This window comes from Bubalus bubalis, chromosome 8, assembly GCF_019923935.1.
Source record: "Bubalus bubalis isolate 160015118507 breed Murrah chromosome 8, NDDB_SH_1, whole genome shotgun sequence".
Classification (NCBI taxonomy): Eukaryota; Metazoa; Chordata; class Mammalia; order Artiodactyla; family Bovidae; genus Bubalus; species Bubalus bubalis.
This window is the reverse complement of record NC_059164.1, coordinates 50159225-50181510: the sequence shown is the minus strand read 5'-3', so window position 1 is coordinate 50181510 and position 22286 is coordinate 50159225. Positions and strand designations below refer to the sequence as shown.

Genomic DNA, 22286 nt, shown 5'->3' with positions numbered 1-22286 from the left:
TGAAGGAAATGAAGGCAAGTGAGAGAACAGGCCACATTCTTAAAGAAGGATATAACATTTCAATCCCTTTACCTGATGCTGTTACCAGGAGGCTGTCAGAGGCACCTGCTCTACGGGATGAGGCACTAACAGGGTTTATGGAAGAGCGAAAGGCAGTGGTGGTGGGAATGACAAGGGAACTTTCTGAACATGCAGGTTGGTTCAGTCCAGGGGTTTCAGCAGGCCAGGCACCCACCTGAGATGTGGCCAGGGCTGAAACGGCACAGCCTGCGGGTGCCACAGTTAAATCTATGGATGGTTTTGGTGGCAGCTGAGGGGAGGAAGATTTAGAGAGATTCTCCTCATTTATTACCCTGTTCCCTTGTGGCAAACTGGAAGGAGGCGAAGCCACAGTTTTGTTATCAGCTTTGATCCCTGTGCTGGAGGCCCTGCTGCTATCCATGATAACCTTGAGTTGGGGGTGCGGTGGAGAAGGAGTTTGGGAGAGCCCTGGCTTTTTTGGAGGGATGGGAGGAGGGTTTCCTCTGTCAACTCGGGCCCCACCAGGAGTCTTTAAACTGGTTCGACCAACCGGGGGGTAGGTGCCAACGTCCCCCGTGGGGGATGCTCCAGGTCTCGGGGGTGCTCCCGCCGGGGGGCTTGTAAATCTCGACAGTGCTTGGGTCACAGTATTCCGAGCAAGCTGTTTGGCCACTAGGTTGTCACGACTTGTAGGAGAGACATCTCTGGATGGAGGGCTTTGGGTGGTGTTTCCATTTTGGTCTGGGTCATTAGCATTACTGCCCTGAAATCGAAATCGAGCCGCTTGGATGCGTGGGTTCAGACCCGGATGCAGAGGCGCATTGGCACTCGGTGAATGTAAACTGTGCGGAGGCGGTGCGGGCGTGTGCCCGGAGGCCGGGGAAACTGTACTGGGTAGTGGGGTTGGGCTACTGGTTAAATCTGTTGTTGAGCCGGTGCTCGGTCCATTTTCCTCAATTCTGTTTGCACTTGGAGGTGGGACAGTGGGCAGAGAGGCGCCTATCAAGTCACCGTGGGAAACCTGCCTCTCGATACCCGGTCTGACCGAGGCGGCACTGGGGCAGGCATTCCCCTTGGCACCGGCGGAGACTAGGGGGCTCCCCGTGGCAGGCTTTACGGGCACGGTCAAAGGCAACTTCTTCAGGGGCTCAGCAGTCTCCACCACTAGGTCTGTCTGGCACGCAACAGATCTTGTCATTGGCCCTTCTGTTGCCACAGATATGGAGACCAAACGTCTATCTTTTGTCTTCCGGGGGAGGGAGAGGCTGGGTTTGCTGTCATTTCCCCTTTTCAGCTGCTCGATCATCTTCTTCATCTTGTCTATCTCCTCTTTGAGGTCAGTGGTATGTGCTTCTTCTCGGTGCAGCTTGGCACGAAGCTGTTCCCGCTCCGTGTCAAACTCCGAGAGTTGCTTTTCCATCTGAGCTTCCATTTCTGTGCTTCTTCGTTTCTCCATGGCGAGTTCTTCCTCTAATGCGCTTGTCTTTTTCTTCTCCTCTTCCAGTTTGGCCATCACCTCTTCCAGCTTCTGGGCCTCCTCTAGGACTTTCCCAGAGAGCTGCTTGCACTCCTTGACCAGCATCAGGACCACGTGCTTGTTCTTGCCTCGCTCCTCCTCCAGGCGGGCAGCCAACTTCTTGTGCTCCTGCTCAAGTGCTTGGAGCTGAAGCTTCTCCATCTCCAGCTGAAAGAAATGCACAGGACAACCCTGATTAATAGGCAGAGGATTCTTTTCAGCCAAAGATGGGGAGAGATTTGTATTAAACTTTGTAACAACTGTATGGTCTGGGTTAGCTAAGGCACCAGATTTCTGAAATGAGTTGGGAGATGATGGATAATATTTTAGAGACTCATTAAAATGAGAAAATAGATGTTAATGGTTTTATTAAAAAAACTCATAGCAACAGAAAAATTTTTTAATGTAAGTTAACTATAGAAAAGGAGAAGGGTAATCTGATGCTTCAAATCACAACACATAGTTCAGAAAGGTCTGCTTCTGTAAAAACAGAACTCTTTTAATGTTTAATGCCTTAGAATTACTAATCTTTGAGGCACTGTAAAATGAAAAGTGTTGAAAACAGAGGACTTCAGTTAAATTCTAAACTCCTATACTTGCTAATCATATTACTTAGCTTTTTTTTTTTTTTTTTTTGGCAATCTACTTTGAGCTTACAAGTGAGGATTTGCTGGAAAAAATCATGTAAAATTATAAATGAAAATTATTTTAACTCATATATAAGAAATATTAGAAATATAGTCATGGGACTTCCCTGGCCGTCAAATGGTTAGGACTCTGTGCTTCCACTGCAGGAGGCACAGGTTCCAACAGTAGTGGGGGAACTAAGATCTCAAATGCCATATGGTGCAACCAAACAAATAAAAAATATAATCAGTATCAGTGAACCCCAAGTCTGACCTCATCTCTTTCAGTTCCCCTTTGCCCACTTGGGTCCCATGACATTGGTCTCCCTGATGCTTCCTGAATATCATTCTGCCTCAGGGTCTTTGGTCTTGTCTGTCTGCACAGAAATTCCACCATGACCCGTCACACAGGGCTCCTGCACTGAGGAGTTTGTGTACTGCACGAGGGTGGTCGGCTGCGAGGGTGCTCAGATGCTCAGTCATGTCTGACTCTGTGACCCCAGGGACTTCAGTCCTCAGGCTCCTTGTCCACGGGATTCTCCACGCAAGAATGCTGGACTAGGGTACTGCAAGGGTGAGAGGAACCAAAATCCAGCTCTCACCAGTGTCTGCCCAGGCCTGGGGCTGCATCTGCCTGGAAAGAAGAGCACTTTTTCCTTCAGGAGAAGGGTCTGTCTGCTCATTGAGCCATAGACCCTAGGATTTAGGCTTCCCAAAACAACGTTTGCCAGTTGATCAGCACAGAGGAGGAGCTTTTAAAAACCTTTTTACCTCCACCTGAGCTTTTCTAATAAGCACCAAAACACCCAATGGCACAAAAGCCTGGCTGTTTTACTCCTTCCGCCCTCTGCTCCACTGTCACCCTCACAGTGAGGCTGCCCTCACCATCCTGTGGAAGATAGTCCTTTCCATCCTTTAGTGAGTCACCTTTTGGTTGGCACCTGTCTACCCCCAACTAGAACAGGATTCATGAGGGCAGGGACTCTGTCTTCTTTGCTTCTGTGTCTGAATTAATGAAATTAACATAGTTCATAGAAACATCAATCTTCCAAGCAACCGAGGGAGGGCCTTTCTGATACACAGATACAATTCTAACATCTTCACCCAAGTTTCTCACTTTTCTCCAGGGAAGGCGCCATGAAGTGCTTGTGAGGGATACATCTCAAGCTGGGCTGTAGCAGCCAAGCGGGTCCACATGCCTTGTTTTCCCAACTAGAGACAATGTCTTCATGGTGGTCCATAAAGGGGCTTACAGATCATCAAGGTTAAAGCAGATCTACCAGATTAAAGACACGGAAAGGACTCACCTATCCTCAGAGGTTAAACACAAATATACTCTCAAGAGAGACAGTAATTATTTAACTTGGCTTTAACTAATCAATAACAGAGACAGGAAATGCTCTTATGATCCATCAGTTGAGAATGTGTTCCTGTTCCTCACCATTAAATCTACTCCTCCATCCCCCTCAGTCAGACATGAGACCAAAAGCAAAGAATGGCTCACTGCCCAGGGGACAGTCAGAGGCATTATTCATTTATTTGGGGATCCTTCTGGCTTTGAAGAAGTCACTGAATAGCATTGCAATAGGTCCTATAAAGAGGTGATCAGGAATCCAAATAATTCCCCAAGAATAATCAGAGACACATGAAATTTGGGGGTTGCCTTCATAAGTAGATTAGGTGATATTTGAGGAACAATAGTGCTGTCCTATAGCTGATTTACGGAGAAGGCGATGGCACCCCACTCCAGTACTCTTGCCTGGAGAATCCCATGGACGGAGGAGCCTGGTAGGCTGCAGTCCATGGGGTTGCTAAGAGTCGGACACGACTGAGCGACTTCACTTTCACTTTTCACTTTCATGCATTGGAGAAGGAAATGGCAACCCACTCCAGTGGCCTTGCCTGGAGAATCCCAGGGACGGGGGAGCCTGGTGGCTGCCATCTATGGGGTTGCACAGAGTCGGACACGACTGAAGTGACTCAGCAGCATACTTGATTTATACCTGTATTTTATTCATCTGGGTGCCTCACAGGAAGTTGAACTTATTCATAGCTAAAGCACTTTTAATTCTTCTAAATGCATCAAAGTAGGTTGCTATGAAGACATACAGAAAGTTAGAAGTATAGAGAAAATATTCAATAGGTTTTGTATTAACCCCCCTTCCAAATTCTTATAGCAACCAACAGAGGAAAAAAGCACAAATCAGGTCAATTTTCATCTCATTTTTAAAATATGATTTTCATAATCTACCTCGATGTGGAAACAAAAACATTGTCTTCTAGAATTTAAGGGCTACTTGCACTTTACAGAACAGCCAAATAGAGGACAAGTTAGTGATTTCCCTGATGTGGTCCAGTGGATCAGTATCAGGATCCTGGCACTCATTTACGGCTCCAACTGTTTCAAGTTTTCCTCACCACACCACACATGCAGCCCATGGTATTTCTATACTGGGTCATCTCACTCTATTTTTGAAACAACTTTCATCTCTTACATTTTAGAATCGAATTAAAGAGACTTCCAACTCAACTAATCTCAGGTATCTAAACAGAAAACTATACTTCTAGAAAAGCAGCCATTATTCTTTTTTATCTCTGTTCTTCCATCATTCGTGCCTTATAAATCCTATCTCAGACAAACATGCGTCTTTTAATCTCACTACAGATAGCAGAGCACAGAGAAAATCACATAATTGATGCGCCTACTACACATGGCTCCCAACTCAATTGAGTTCTGAGCCCCAATCATCAATCACTCTACCTAACTCTGTTTAGCTTCCTCTACCATTTACTATTTCAGGGGATATTTAAACCTCTGTCATTCTCCCCAATACTTCACCCAATGACAGCTCAAGTGACTCTCAGTCTCCCCTAACAGACTCTTTGATCAAGAACATTCAGACTAACTCATTCCCTGCACATCCCGTCTCCTCCCTTAAGCTTTTTTACAGCCATATCAATCCATTCATCCTTCCCTTCACTCTAAGGGAACGATGTTTCCAACTGCTGAAGGTCAGACTTTCTTCAACAATTAACTTCATTATTCCTGTCACCTCTGACTTGCTCCATTAGTGACCACACTGCTCTGTATAAACATTAAACATCCCCCTCTCTATCTGCTCCTTCCAATAAGCATATAAATGTACTCCAAAACTCAAAAAATAATTTTTATATTTAAAAAATGTCCTTGATTATTCTGACCCAAAGATAAAGTTCTTCTGTTTTAAAGAGTAAGAAGTGTAGTTACAGCATGCGTGCATGCTCAATCATATCTGACTCTCTGTGATCGCATGGGCTGTAGCCCACCAAGCTCCTCTGTCCATGGAACTCTCCAGGCAAGAATACTGGAGTGGGGTGCTATTTCCTACTCCAGGCGATCTTCCTGACCCAGGGACTGAACTTGCATCTCTTGTATCTTCTGCATTGGCAGGCTGATTCTTTACCACTGTGCTACCTGGGAAGCCAAGAAGTACAATACTAAGTTCTAATCCCACCTTCTTGGCTGTGTAACCTTGGTAAGTTTTCCCTCTGAAGGAGGGTTCTTTTAACTGCACAACAGAACAAAAATAGTGACTACATTACAGGATTAAACAAGGCAACACATTTATTTACCATTGTGTATAGCACTAAAAAATGTTAGCTTTGTGCTATTTCAAAATGTCAGTTTTGCTCAGTGTTTTCCCTGTGAAAACACATTTACATGCAAACAAAGAGCTAGAGAATGGACTGTACTGAACACATAGATGATGTCTTTATAAGTCAGACAGTAATTACAACAATACAAAGTACATCAGAGAAAGTTTCACTATCAGTAATGGTGAAACAACTTTTATTAGACTACCTACTCATGCAGATAATAATGATAAACCCTTGAAACAATATTAAGAAAATACCTGTTTGAAGACTCTGGAGAGCAATAAAACTGACAGAAATAGGAGAGGAGTACACCCTCCCGTTAGAAAGAAACCAACAGCACTGGATGAGATTTGCCCTTGGACAGCTTTTCAGGTGAGGGCTATTCCCTGTCCTGACAGCACTGGCAACAAGAGCGCAAGCACAAAGCACCCCTGATGCTGCCTGAGGAACCAGAGGATGAAATGAAAGCTGCTCCAAGTACCCTCACCAGTGTCACTGGCAGACTCGTGAATTCCATATTTGTATGAGCAAGTCCAGGCTTCCCAGGGGGCACTACTGGTAAAGAACCTGCCGGCCAGTGCAGGAGATGCAAGAGACACGGGCTTGATCCCTGGGCCGGGAAGATCCCCAGGAGGAGGGCATGGCAACCTACTCCAGTACTCTTGTCTGGAGAATCCAATGAACAGTGGAGCCTGGCTGCTACAGTCCATGGGGTCACAAAGAGATGGAATGACTTAGCATGCAAGCATAGGAGAAAGTCCACATTTAATCACAGAGGCTACTACTGAGCCACTAATAGAAATGAGCAAATATTTTAGCTACTGCCAACTGCAAAAAGTCAGAGTTTGGACTATGAATCTAATCAAGTTAACTACTTACACTCTTTGGAAGATAACAGACTCCACGGTCTCTGTACCACATCATCCATAATGTCTAGTATGCATTAAAAAATTATTGGACATGCAAAAATAGTTTTAAGTGATCCATAAGATAAATGTACTCAAATAGAAACTGAGCTTATGGTGACTTCTACTGAAATTAGCAGACAAGAACCCTAAAGCAGCCATTTTCAAAGAAAACACGGTCGTGGTGATGGAACAAAATGGGAGTCTTGGCATAGGAATGGAAACTAGAAACAAATGGAAAATCTATAAAAGAATAATATCTAAAATGGAAAAATATGTCTTAATGAGCTTAATAGAAGATTTGAAAGAGGAAAACTAAAAAAGCAAAGAAAAAACCAATGGATTTGAAAACAGAGCAAAAGGAAGTATCCAATTTGAGAAACAATAAAAGTGAACTGAAAAAGTGAAGAGCATCTCACTGTAGAACAATACAAAGTGGTCTAAATTCCACAGAACTAGATTTCCAGAACGAGAAGAAAAATATATTAAAAGAAAATATGGCCAAAATTCACAAATTTGGTTAAAAAAAAAAAAAGATCCAGGAAGCTCAGAAATCCCAAAGCAGGATAAATATAAAGAAAACCATAACTAGGACATCATAGTAAAACCAATGAAAACAAAACTAACAAATAACCTTGAAGCAGCCAGAGAAAAACACACATTACATACAGAGAAACTACATTATAGATGATGGCTGAATCATTCTCTAAAATACATGAAGTGAGATTGGATAGAAGTAAAGGGGGAAATAAACAAATTTCTAATAACAATCATATCTTGCTAAAGATCTAGATTGAAATATCAGCAAGAATACAGTAGCTGTGGATAACACGATGGAGAACACCTGGCCTGACAGATGCTATGGAACAGAATACCCAAGGACTACAGATGACACACTCGTTGCACTATTAAAAACCAACAAAAAATTACAAGACTAAAATCTTACAGAATATACTCTCTGACTGCAGGAGAATTAAATTATAAATCACAATAAGATATTAATAATACCCCAAAATTCAAAATTAAAACACACTTCTAAATAGTACCGAAGTTTAAGAAGACATCACAAGGGAAATTAGAAAACATTTGAGCTAATTGAAAATAAAAATAACATATCAAAGTTTGTTGGATGTAGAGCAAAAGGAGTACTCAAAGGCAGATAAAGCAGAAAATACATAGAAAATTACATTGATAATTGCTTTAGAAGAGTTGTCTCCCAAAGAAGACATACAGATGTCTAACAGGCAGATGAAAAGATGCCTGTTACTGCTAATTATTCAGTTCAGTTCAGTCGCTCAGTCGTGTCCAACTCTTTGCAACCCCATGAATTGCAGCACGCCAGGCCTCAGCTATTTGCAGCAACATGGATGGATGGACCTACAGATTATCACATTAAGTTAAGGAAGTCAGAAAGAAAAAGACAAATACAATAGGATATCACTCACATGTGGAATCTAAAGTATGACACAAATGAACCTATCTACAAACCAAAAACAGACTCACAGACACAGAGGACAGACTTGTGCTTGCCAAGGAGGGAGGAGAGGAGGATAGGAGTGTTGCCTTAGCAGATATAAATTATTATATATAGGATGGATAAGCAAATTTCTATTGTACAGCACAAGGAACTATATTCAATATCCTGTGGTAAAATCATAATGGAAAAGCATATGAAAATGAATATATAAATGTATAACTGAGTTACTTTGCTAATAGAGCAGAAATTAAACACAATATTGTAAGTCAACTATACTTCAGTAAAATTTTTTTTAAAAGTTTTGTCTCAAATTAATTATCTAAGTGTTACCTTAAAAAGTTAGGAAAAGTGAACAAAATACAAAGTGAAAAGAAAGAAATAACAAAGGTAAGAAATAGCACAGGTAAGAAATCAATGAAAATACAAGAGAAAACAAACGAGAGAGAAATTTACAAAGCCAAAAGTTGGTTTTAATCTAAAATATCATTAACATTGTTAAAAAACAGATTAAGAAATAGATATAAAAAAACACAAATAACAGGAATAAAGGATGGGGTAACACTATGAAATGAACATTAAAAAGATAATGATGAAAACCCTTGTGTCAAAACATTCAACAAATCCAATTCCTCTGAAGCATACAACTTTCAGAACTGACATAAAATGGAGTAAAAGAATGGAATAGCTTTATATCTTCAAAAGAAAGTGAATTTACAAATAAAAATTTTCCCCTAAAGAAAACCCTCAACTCATATGATTTACTAGTAACTTCAACCAAACATCAAAACCAAACCTATATATACTCTTTCAAAAAAGAGAAGGGAATACTTCCAATTTCCTTTATGAATCCAGAATTACTTTCATATCAAAACAATTGTTTTAAAATTCACAGAAAAATTACCACTCGTGAACACAGAAACAGAACTCTGCAGCAAGATACAGGCAAACTGAATCCAGTAATATTTAAAAAAAATGATAAAAGGTTACCCACTAAAGTTAACTACAGGAATCCAAGTTGGTTTAATATTTGAAAAGCAATTAGTAAGATTCATCGCATTAACAAAATAAAGAGAAAAATCATGACCACAGCCATAGATGCAGATAAACCATTTTACAAAATTCAAAACCCATTAATGATAAAAACTACTCAATAAAGAACAGCATGAAACCTCAATGAGATAAAAGACATCTATAAAAAAGCGCAGCTACCATCATACTTAACCATGAAACAGCCTGTTTTCTCCCTAAGGAAAGGAAAGGCCTTTCAAGTCTTCACTCACTGCTTCTGATCAACATTGTTCTGACGGCTCTGGGCTCTGGTCAGTGAAATGATGGGGAAAAGAGAAGGGGAAGGCAGGTAGGCAATTTGGAAAGGAAGAATTAAAATGGGTTTTATTCACAGATAACATGCTTATTTACCTACAAAATCATATAAAATATACACAACAACTGCTAAATCTAATAAGCAAGTTTAGCAAGATCACAGGATACAATGTCAACATACAAAAATCAACTGAGTACCTGCACGCTAGCAACAAATGTTTGTCAAAAATAATGTGTTTATTACAGCACCGAATATTTAGAAATAAGCCTAACAAAAGACATTTAATACTACTAAACTAAAAACAATAACACACTGCTGAAAGAAACCATAAAGATCTCAACAAATCAAGAGAAATACTATAATCATGGATTGGAAGACTATTGTTAAAGATGTGAATTCTCAACATATTTAAAGGTCAATGAAATTTCATCCCTGAAAACTTTCAAAGAAAACTTTCATGGAAATGCAAACAATCTAGAACAGACAAGACAATTTTCATAAATAAAACCAAAGTTGAAAGACTTACAGTTTGTACACAGAAGGCTCATTGTTTAATTGCAGTCATCTTTTTTACCTAAAGTTGCAGTACAGAGATAAGACTAATCCACGATAAAAAAAAAAAATCAGAGGCGTGTTCAGTGGCTGCCTGAAGTGGTGGAGATAATTATTGAGAAGATACTCCAGGAAACTTTCAGTGGTAATGGAAATATTTTCTATCTTGTAAGAGGTACAGGTTACACAAGTATATGCATTTTTAAAACATCAATTTGTGCACTTATGCAAATTTTACTTTAAAGTGAGATTTAATGTAAATCTCTCTTTAAAGGGGATAAATAATAGTGAATTTCAGGTTTGCATTTTTGCTTTTTTTTTACAGTGCTATGGATTCTGTGTTCTGTGTTGCGCTGTGCTTAGTCACTTAGTCGTGTCTGACCTTTTGTGACCCCATGGACCGCAGCCCTTAAGGCTCTTCTGTTCATGGGTATTCTCTAGGCCAGAATACTGAAGTGGGTTACCATGCCCTCGTTCAAGGCATCTCCCCAACACAGGGATCAAACTCAGTTCTCTCATATTGTAGGCAGATTCTTTACAGTCTGAGTCACCAAAGAAGCCCAAGAATACTGGAATGGGTAGCCTATCCCTTCTCCAGGGGCTCTTCCTGACCGAGGAATTGAACCAGGGGCTCCTGCATTAAAGTCGTATTCCTTACCAGCCAAGGTACCATGGAAGCCCTGTGTGTTCTAGGCTGCAGTAAATGAGTAATATAGTGAAGTATAATAGCTGACAGCTTTCTCACTGTAGGAAAAGTTAGTTCTAAATAAAGGATAAGAATGTACCCTTTGGATTAAAATCAGAGGTGTCAGTAAGTATGAACTCACTATAGATAAATAAAGATACAGATATGTGTGTATATAAAATGTTTATGAATATGATAAGTATGCATAATTTCCTAGCTCTAGATTCACTTCTACTTTCCATTAGAAAGGAATGAAAATAACAGCTTCTGTATGTAATAGCTAATCCCAGGGGTTGGGATAAGACAAGTGTATGATAGTCTGTAAGAAAAAAAAAATCCTTCTGTAATAAGAATGTGCTATAGGAATTATGGGAATATATCAAAAGGAGTAGCTTAAAAGGGCTCTCAGAGGCCAAATCTGGGACAATTTTGAGCAGTGATCCAGGGTCTGTGGACCTGATGGTTAGGGGTAGGAATCGACTTCCTCCCCAATTCAACTGCACTCTATTGTGATTATGAAGGAACCATGCCCTTTGTGTATAAAGATTACCGAGTTCCAGTTGATTCTGCTCTACTATTATCCAATTTATATCTACTCACAACCACTTTCAAGTAATGGCTCAGGGGAAATTTTGCATGGAGCAGTATCACCAAAGCCTTTTGCAAAAAAGCAGCAAGTTGTATGGAAGAGCTTAGAAGAGCCAACACAGCTTCACTGGTAGTGAGAAAGTGGGTGGTTCCTCCAAGAATAGCACCCAGACTGGGAGCCATGAATGAAGAGGCACCAAACAACTGTTTTTCCAGAATGAAAGGGAAAACTATGTAGGAGGGAGCAGAGCAGCAATGTAAAGGCAATTAGTTCTAATTCGAAGTGGAAAAGAGAGAGGAAAGCAATTCTGGTCATTTGTAAAAGGAGAAAGCAGACTGCATGTCTGTCACAATCACAAAACACTTTTATGACATCTAATCATATTTCTTAATGCTCCCTCAAATCTTTTAACACTCACTGCACCCTTTTCCTCTTTTCTACAGGGTCATCCCCACCAGCAACTGCCCAGTCCTGGTAAACAAGTACATAACAGTAAGATGTAGGAGATTTTCTTCCTTATTGGGGCTATAACAACCAGTCAGTCAGCTGTTAGGCTCTGCACTTCTCATCTGCCCCTTCCTCTTGATCTAGAGTTTCAAGAGAAGACATGGATAAGGGAAACTATTCTCCCCTACATGTCCTGGCTCAAAGCTGCAAATCTCAGTCTCCAGCTCCCCTTAATGCTTGCTCTACAGGGCTCCCTGGGGAGTCAAAATGCATTTTGAACTGTAATAATGAGTTATATAAAAACAGACTCGGGAAGGAGTTGAAAACAATCATTCATGTACAAAGACGCTGATATACTCTTCCTAAAAATGTTATTTTAGATGTTTCTCTACCATGTTATCCTTGAGCAAAAGTCTAGAAAACAATGTAAAATTAAATTATATTTGTATGTTATAACCATGAAGCAGAAAACAGTGAGTACAAATAGCAAAATGAATTACAATTATTTACAATGTGAAGAAAGAGGCATATGGAATAAAACATGTTTTCATTGCTCTTTTCTGGTCCATTCATCACTTCTTTGGTTGACTAACAGCTGAAACTCCTTTCTATGTCAGGGGAATTTTGCACTGATGGTTCTCTCCTGCGGTAGTTCAAATACAGCCAATAGTTGCTTTCCTGGTCTTGGAGCTAAGGAGAACGCGTGTGGCCTGAGCTTGGCCAATCAAATGCACCTACTCTTAGGCATCAACTAGGCAATGGGTGACGCAAAGCAGCAGGGCTAGGGGAAGCACCGCCCAAGACCCAGAGCAGTGACGGCAGTCGTGCAGTCTGGTGCCAGCCAGCTTCAGTATCCAGCTCAGTAGAAGGATCAGCCACTGCAGATTACATCTACAGTGAGCATTCGTCAGAGATGCTGGCTGCTAAGAGCTGGTTCCCTAGTTCCCCCAGCCATGCTCTACCATGCTAGTAGCCAACAAATAAATGCTGTTTCCCATGAACTCCATGAATACTGGAATTGCTTGTGACTACACATTCTGCCTGATGCATCTACTGTCATGCAACTGACCTCACTGTGCCGAGCTGCCACCTAAGAGGTTGTTTCTGTTTCGTTTTTAGTCGCTTTGGTCACATCCAACTCTTTTACGACCACATGGACTGTAGCCTGCCAGGCTCCTCTGTCCAAGGGAGGTCCAAGGCAAGAATACTGGAGCGGTTTGCCATTTCCTTTTCTAGGGGATCTTCTCAATCCAGGGACAGAACCGGCATCTCCTGCATTGCAGGCAGATTCCTTACTGCAAAGCCACCAGGGAAGCCCTACCTAGAAGGAGCTCTATCTAATACACAGAACTACTTTGAGTTTTTTCTCTGGTGAAAAAAACTGCCCCCTTCTGAATTTCCTGGTTGTTATTTTTGCTTTTTTTCTTTTATAAGCTCTGCTCAAATTAAAAGATGTTTTCTATTTCCAGGCTAGAAATTATACTATGTATGAATAAAATGACTGAAAATAAATTAGAACAGAAGCTGTATCACCAGATGATGCACAAGATAAAAAGTAAAAACCCAAATAATAACCACCTGGGTTACTGCCTCTAACTGGTATATTACCAGAGGCAAATTTCCCCATGATGATTACCCATTAGTTTATGCAAAGTGGCTTGAGGCTCAGTCCATTTGCCAAATTGACTCTTGCCCAAATTTTCCTGGCAGGCAAATTACCAGTTAACCCTCCTATTAGTAGTCTCAGCAGGAACCAATGCATGAATGAGTGCTAAGCTTCTTCTCCCACCTAGAGAGGCCAAGCAGAGCAGTGTTCAGGCCAAATGTCTTAGAATCACCACAGAGCTCTGCCCAGTGTCAGATAATAAATACTTGAACTGAAGATAATAGGACCTTTGCTTTCCCTGACTTTTGCTCTGGCAGTGATTTGATGACCTGGGTTCATTTAAAATAAAGGATTTCTGTGTCTTAATGCTTTTAGATTTCTAAAGCTGCCATTTATTCTACATGTAAGAGACCTGACGATGTCTGGTTAATATATTTACTCTCAAGAGTTGAGGTGACAGGTAATTTTATTGCTGAAATGACTCTGGTCTTATCAGCTGCTATGTTACCTTATTTTCTTCATAAATAAAGATCCAGGATTAGAGTACAAACAGTTACTCTCCTCACATGTTACAAGCTACTGGATAGAATATCCTTTAGGGACAAAAGGTAGCACTGCCATTCAGAAAGACCCTTCACTGAGACGGCACAGCCAGTCAATGTGGCCATAAAGGACCTCTGTGTCTCCGTAATACGTGGGAGACAGATCATTGGCTCATTCCATACCAGCCTCTCAGGACCCATAGGACAGAAACAATTTCCTTTCACTTCCAGCCAGGTTGGAAATGACCCAGGCATTCAGAAACAAACAGGATGTAAGCTGATTAAAAAAAAAAAATCAACTAGATAATAAGAGCTTTGATTCAACTCAGAATTGAACTCAAAGCTTTGATTCAACTTTTTTTCCTCTCTTATAAGACAAATGATAGATAAAATGCAAAACTGAAGTAAAATTTGGTAAAGCATGCATTTTATGTATTGAATGAAAACTACAACAAAAACAAAATATTTTCTTGATTTTTGATAATACAGCACAACCCCAGCAGACGTACTTTATTATGAAATAGCTCATTTGACACATTAAGAACGTAATTGAAATGTGTCTCATCCAAGACATACAAGTGAGCCTTAGTGACATCAACGGAAACACACTGGCTCTTAGCTTATGTGGTTTGTGGGGATTTTTGAAAAGCTCTAGAGATCTCAGTGGTTGTCTGCAGGGCTTTGTAGATGGTATGTAGAGTCCAGAGTAAAACGGTGTGATTCGGTCTCACATGCAGGGAAGACCGTCTATTCTTTATTATTTACTCATGCTTTAGTTTTCTACCATGTGCATACTGAGCAAAGGTTTGCTTTTATTCAACACCTATCCCAGAGCACCAGCAAATATATATTACTGCAAAGAAATAATTACAGGGAGAAAGCCCACACAGTCATTAATTTATAATGACAGCATCATAAATATTTATATAGTATAGTGCATTCAGGTTAACTGTTAATCAGGTGTTAAGTGTGAGCTATAACAAATTCTCTGAAAAGGACAAATAGAAGACTTATTTTATGTTTTAATAATGGTTGGAAGAACATACTACTTTTAATTCTAATCATACCAGACATCATTACCTTCTCTGTCTTCCTCACTCTTTTCTAATAAAGGGAATCAGTCGTCTCAGCAGTGTATCAGAAGGACAAAAAATTTAAACTTCTATTTCCTTATGGTTGATCACAGAAAGCTTTCATCGCTTAGGACTCTTTGAAGCCTGTGCTCAGTGCAATAAATGTGTATTTGTGTTGCTGGGGGAGGTGAGGCAGGCGGAGGAGGCTGGTTTTAATGAAACACATGTGAGCAGGAGCCTGGAGGTCTGCAGCAGACACTCAGACCCCAGAGGCGAGTTTGAGACGAACCAGAACTTCAAATGACATGTTATGAGATTGCATATACTAAGCAAACTTTCATTCTATTCTCATACTATTTTCATTAAAAAAATAATAATAATTTCTAATTGCAAAGAAATATAGGAGACAGAAGCTAGATTAAGAAAGTTGGGGATGCCACCGTATGATCAGTCCTGGTTGCGTTACTGGATCACCCATTGAGCAGTTAAGCATGCCTTAGGGCATTAGGAAACAGACTCTCCCTCCAAAAATCCCTATTTTAATGAAAGCATCATAGTAACTATTATGGGAAACATAATTTTTCATACTTCTTTTATGATTTAGTGTTATTTTTGAGTTACATTTGAGAAGGGTCTCCATAATTTGTCAGTATTTTGCATTCCTGAAAATACAGCATTTAAGAACAACACAACAACCTCGGAAGTGGTCTCCTCATTCTACACTGTGTTATGGGAAGAAAGACTATTGGAAAGTCTCAATACCTTCTTTTGTCTGCTCTCAGCAGCAGCCAGCTGTGTGGACATCCTTTCTTGCATTTTTCTGCAGTGTGCCATGACTGCTTCGAGGATGGAGAGGGGGTTGGTACAAACTGGTTTCTTCTCTTTATCGCTGGCACCTGCTTCATAGTCTCTCTGTAGTGCCAGGAATGGGTCATTTAAATTAAATCTCCCATACCGTTCCTGGATAAATACCTCCTTCCTGCGAGCCTAGAACAAAATCAGAGGAATGTATTCAGGAAAAGAAATGAAAATATACAGAAAAATATTTATATGAAGTTTTGTAGATACTGCTCCAAATGGTATTCACAACTGTCATGAGTCATGGCTTACGTGTGATGTCAGGCGGTGAGAAGTAAGGAGACTGTGACCTCAAACCCTGGCCAGTCTGCCAAGCTATGTTCAAAAGTTCTTCCTTTAAGAATATAGTCTTTTAAATTGCAAAAGATGCAAAAACAGTTTTTTTCTCATGATGCGGACCCCTTCAAGGTTCTGAATTTTAGGTGCAGTCTTTTCTCATTTAAAGTAAAATAAATATCAACAATTAAAATAATTTTTATAACAAAAAATAAAAAACAGGCAAAATAATGTTTATAGAACTTATATTTCATATAATCTTCACCATGTTAAGTCACAAAATATAAATCTCCAAGTTTTGTATAGTCAGAAAGAATTTTATAAATATTTGAAGAAAATATTTCATGGATTTTTTAATGTCAAAAATCACAACATTCACATTTTGTGAAATGTGACCAACTACCAAAAAAAATAAACAAAAAACCCAGAAAATTAGGAAGATGCAAATGTCTTCTCATAACTGAAGGACATTAAAATATAGTTCATAGAATCCCAGGAAAGAATGTAACCTCATTTTACTTTAAATGTCAGTCCATCAGCGTCAAAGTTAATTTCACATCCACTTGGCACTAAATGCAATTTTCTATCATTAGCCTACAATGGCCTTTGCATAAAATGGAAAATAGCAGGAAAATAGTAGTAGGAATATATTGAAAATGAGCAACATTTTCCTAACTCAGGTCATTCTGAATAGCTACTAGAAAAAAATTATTCTATGCCACTGCCAGTGGAAAAACTAAATTACTTTACAATAAATCAAGCTTAATTTTCCAAAATGTCAAAGATGTTTTCTAAAGAAATATTACATACATTTCCTTAATTTAAACCAACTGCACTGACCAACTCAACTTTTCCATTTTAAGACCACTATCAGCAAGCCAACAAGTAGATAAACACAATGCAAATGACAAGTGAGAAAACCTAACATTTCTTTTCCTATTACCAAATTAGATTAGAAAATATAATTTAAGAAAAGTCCAGTTCACCATAAAATTTAAGCTATCTTTCAGAGGATTATTTTAAACTTAAAAAATCAAAGTGGTTTGTAAGTCAAAAAACATTTGGTATTTCTAGATTCTTCAATTATATAATCAATGCACTAAATAAGTATTATTTTAGAGATGCAATTACAAAAGCAATTTCATTTTATCCTAACTTTTTTCTTTTAATTTTTATTCAACGTGATTATTCATCTTCCACCCCTGAGTGAACACTTGGGATAGTCCCCATGGTTTTTCTAATCATTTCTATCTGATATAATACCTATGCTGCTAAGTCGCTCCAGTCATGTCCAACTCTGTGCGACCCAATGGACGGCAGCCCACCAGGCTCCCCCGTCCCTGGGATTCTCCAGGCAAGAACACTGGAGTGGGTTGCCATTTCCTTCTCCAATGCATGAAAGTGAAAAGTGAAAGTGAAGTCGCTCAGTTGGATCCGACTCCTAGCGACCCCATGGACTGCAGCCTACCAGGCTCCTCTGTCCATGGGATTTTCCAGGCAAGAGTACTGGAGTAGGGTGCCATTGCCTTCTCCAATAATACCTATAGTCACTTTAAAATATAAAAATCTCAATTTGGTTTTTAGAATATCCAACTTCAGTGGTATGATGGCTTCTCTTCCCCAGCTAGGATCTGCACCACCTGGGAAGGAAGTGTTTAAGAAAACCTGTCTTCTTTCATTCAATTTTCTCCCTGTCTTTCCTAGTTATTTTCATCCTCTCCAGATTGGAAGGGACCAGAGGTAAAGAATGAAGATGGAAGTGAGGGGAACAGGAGCCCTCTACCTGAATGGTTCAGTCGATAAACTGGCCTTACCAGCTGAAACTTACATTTTAACAACCAAGTAAAATTACTTCTTCCTGAGATGAAGGGAAAAGCAACTAGATGGGGCAGGAGGCACAGCATTCTCTCCAGAGAAATGCCCCTGGATAAAAATCCTTTCTCTCTTGAATCTCCAACAATTAGATTTTTTATACCCTCAATGTGGGTTTGGAGTTTAAAAGTCAAATGTGGATTTCAAATTTCTTCTGAAAATCTGGCATCTTGGTCCTCATTTTAGCATCCATATTTATTATTATATAGGTCCCCTGCTGAAACTTACATTTTAAGCAGGGGTTCTCATTTTTCAACTATGGAAGTATTTCTTTTAACATTATTGTAAGAAGTCTACCTTTCTTAGTACATCTTTCTTTGTAGCAGAGTTCTTAATCTTGAATGTACCACATTACTTTTAATAAGGGCAGATCAATATAAAAGTATTAATATTTAAGGATACTGTGTAATAAAAAAGGACTTGAAATGTGTATAATACTGAGTTTGAAGAGCCCTTTCCCTAAAAAAAGGAATAGCTGAATGTGCAGATAACTTCTTGGATTATGCATCAGAATTACTTGAGAATGAAATGCATTTCAGGGAAATGAGTCATTATGAAGCCACATGCTAACTATAATTATAAAAACAGACTCAAACTCTTAAACCACTGATAAATAAAAACATAATTTCATCAGAATCTGAAGCTATATAGAATCCTGAGAAAGTTGCAAGCAAGAAATAAAAACATGGCCATTATTAATGGAGGATCTGACATACAGAGTTCTTACTTTTGGCTTTCATTGTTCTGTAAGATCAACTGAAGTAGGTTGGACTCAATTAGCAAAAATAAAAGGAAAAGTACTTTAGCTATTCAGCTTTTTCTACAGCATATAATCCTCTTAGCGGTAAAAAAAAAACCCTAAAAACTTGAATCGTAGGTCACAATTACAACATACCCCCAATTAATTTTAGAACATATTGACAAACATCACATTAGTTTGTCTTTTTTTTTTTCTTTTTTTTATTTTTTTAAATTTTATTTTTAAACTTTACAATATTGTATTGGTTTTGCCAAATATCGAAATGAATCCACCACAGGTATACATGTGTTCCCCATCCTAAACCCTCCTCCCTCCTCCCTCCCCATACCATCCCTCTGGGTCGTCCCAGTGCACCAGCCCCAAGCATCCAGTATCGTGCATCGAACCTGGACTGGTGACTCGTTCCATATACGATATTGTAAGTATTTCAATGCCATTCTCACAAATCATCCCGCCCTCTCCCTCTCCCACAGAGTCCAAAAGACTGTTCTAGACATCAGTGTCTCTTTTGCTGTCTCATACACAGGGTTATTGTTACCATCTTTCTAAATTCCATATATATGCGTTAGTATACTGTATTGGTGTTTTTCTTTCTGGCTTACTTCACTCTGTATAATAGGCTCCAGTTTCAACCACCTCATTAGAACTGATTCAAATGTATTCTTTTTAATGGCTGAGTAATACTCCATTGTGTATATGTACCACAGCCTTCTTATCCATTCATCTGCTGATGGACATCTGGGTTGCTTCCATGTCCTGGCTATTATAAACAGTGCTGCAATGAACATTGAAGTACACATGTCTCTTTCCCTTCTGGTTTCCTCAGTGTGTATGCCCAGCAGTGGGATTGCTGGATCATAAGGCAGTTCTATTTGTCTTTTGAAAAGCTGGAATGATTTTGTAACATTAAAAAGTATTAGCAAAAGGTAAATTTCACTGAGCTTATTTTTTATTGCAAGATGTTTCCCATTCATTTTCTCCTAAAATTAAGTTCAGGAGAGAACCACTTTTCTAATTCACATTTTATAGACAAGCAGACTGAGGCTTAGAAAGATTAACTTCCTCTCCTAAGGTCATTTCAACAGGAGCTAGTATTCAACCCAGGCAGTATTACTTCAAAGACTACTCTGAAGCATTCTGTAATTTATGACTAGAGTATTCTGGAATAGTAGAAAGGGCTTCAAAAATTATTACTGCTTACAACATTATTCAGATCAATACAAAGAAATAGTAATGAAGTTTGAAAGACAAAAATATGACAATATTCTAAGTAATTAACAGTTTTCCATATGCTCTATATGTACTTTCACAATTGCTGACCATACACCAACATAATGTAATCAAACTTACACATTTTTTTCCCCTCAAGATTCATTCTTCAGAGAGTACTACATAAGTGCAAAATACAATCCAATAAAAAAAAATGGTTCCTAAATATGCTTTTCCCCAAAAGCATATTATCAAAAGGCACTGAGTATCTGAAAACTTAAAAAAAAAAAGAAAAAAAAAACAAAACCCACTAGCATTAATACAGATCTAACTGCAAGAAGACTGCAGAGGAATTCAGTCTTCAGCTCCAGCCTCACAAGGCAGGGGCCACTACCAAGGGTGCCAGTGATACAAAAGCACAAGGGATGATTCAAATGATGAGTCCAGTCTGATTAGACGGACTTTCACAGGAATTAATATGAGTCAGTTCTTGAGTAGAAACACTGAAACAAGTATGAAAACCACTTGGGCCTGCAATCAACACTACCTTCTAGGAGTGAACCAAGAAATGAACACTGCCCCTCCACACCTCAAATCCAGACTCCACATCAGGCTTCATTAATTAACAGAAAAGATCTATCAATCAGAACTAGACAATCTCTGGACTACTGGGCTCACTTCTGGGTGAAATATTTAAAGAATGATCAATACAAAAAGGACTTGAAGATAGAACTGAATAGAAAAAGAAAACAGGAATGCTTAAAAGACTTATAGAAGCATGATAAATCTTTCAATATCTGAAGTCATTTCATCTTTACAGAAGTATTTAACTATTTTCATTATTCTCAAGGAATAGAATTATTGCCATTATAAAAAGGAATGTTTTAGGGTCAAAGCTGTTCCAAAGTAATAATAGGCTGCACTGGATTTTTGAAATCTGTCTGGCAGCATTTCAAACATCGGCTGAAATGGTAGAAATGGGGTGGGTGCAGATACCGGTGGCGGATTCATTTTGATATTTGGCAAAACTAATACAGTTATGTAAAGTTTAAAAATAAAATAAAATTTAAAAAAAAAATTAGGAAGGCCGTCTGCTTCTAAACTGCTACACTCCTCTCAAACCCTGAAATACTATTGTTCAATATCAAGAGGGATGGAATTTTTTTCCAAGCAGCCAACATGAGAATTTATCTGCTGCTGCTGCTGCTAAGTTGCTTCAGTCGTGTCCAACTCTGTGTGACCCCAGAGATGGCAGCCCACCAGGCTCCCCCGTCCCTGGGATTCTCCAGGCAAGAACACTGGAGTGGGTTGCCACTTCCCTCTCCAATGCATGAAAGCGAAAAGTGAAAGGGAAGCCGCTCAGTCGTGCCGGACTCGGAAAAAAATCCTACTTGCAAATAAATGTCATTCTAGGAGTGAGTTTACACATTCATACACAGTGTGTGTGCACGTGAACACACACACACGCATACACAGTACTTGAGTGGACTGTAGAGGGTGGAACAACTATGTGAAAGCTATAGTCTTTTGGAGAACGACATTCATTGCCCTTCAGTGATTACAAAGACTTAGAAATTCACTAGCCAGGAACAAAATGTAACTTTCTGGACTAAAGAATGTCAAAAAGTCTGAGTAATCAGTCCAGTGAGCACATTTCAAACATCACTGATACGTGGCAAGACATACATAGGACACAGGAAAGGAAGGCATGTCATGAACTTGCCTGCAAAGCGGGAGGAGGATGTCATGGAGTAGCCACAACAGCCCACCTGCACATGGACAAATAATCTGGATGTGCAGAAACTGTCATGCCAGTTATATACATAATAAATACTGTGAACCATATATTATGAGTGACTTAGATTTACCTGGTGCCTGAGGTTAAAATCTGGAAGTCATACTTCAATAAATGACCTATTTTCTCACAGGCATTCTAACAGTATCTGTGAAATGGTTTGATTTCATAGAAACCAGAGCCAGAAGTAATCTGTCAGTTCTTTATTATGACTCTGCCTGCCACTTAACCACCTTGCAAATACCCATCAGTGTTCATCTCAGCTAGAAATACGGCCCACATTCAACTGTAAAAATAAGATTACCCTTATTCCCTAACTAGGTCAAGAATGGCACATCATGCCTCATTGTTCTGCTCTCTTGCTTAGAGTAGACATTATTACACTCTCAACACACTTTAAGCCGAATCCAGGATAAATCCTATTTATCTTAATACATCTCTCCAGGCAGTCAGCATCCATCAATCAGAACTGGAACACAGATGAACCAACCTGCCAACTCTGCCCTGGCAGTTAATT

General features: G+C 39.4%; 1 protein-coding gene across 5 annotated transcripts in view; it reads right to left on the bottom strand.

Annotated features, from left to right (window-relative positions):
- The window catches only part of CTTNBP2 (cortactin binding protein 2), a 474139-nt gene that overhangs the window by 85399 nt on the left and 366454 nt on the right, over positions 1 to 22286 (bottom strand). For 4 of the 5 annotated variants that reach the window (XM_044946625.2, XM_044946624.2, XM_006071487.4 and 1 more), the window contains 2 exons: positions 15762 to 15986; positions 73 to 1705 (listed from right to left, as the gene is read on the bottom strand). In XM_044946625.2, coding sequence (XP_044802560.2) covers positions 73 to 1705; positions 15762 to 15986 — 1858 coding nt within the window. Of the gene's footprint in view, positions 1 to 72; positions 1706 to 15761; positions 15987 to 22286 lie in introns of those variants that run through there. The other variant, XM_025291134.3, reaches the window with a different exon arrangement.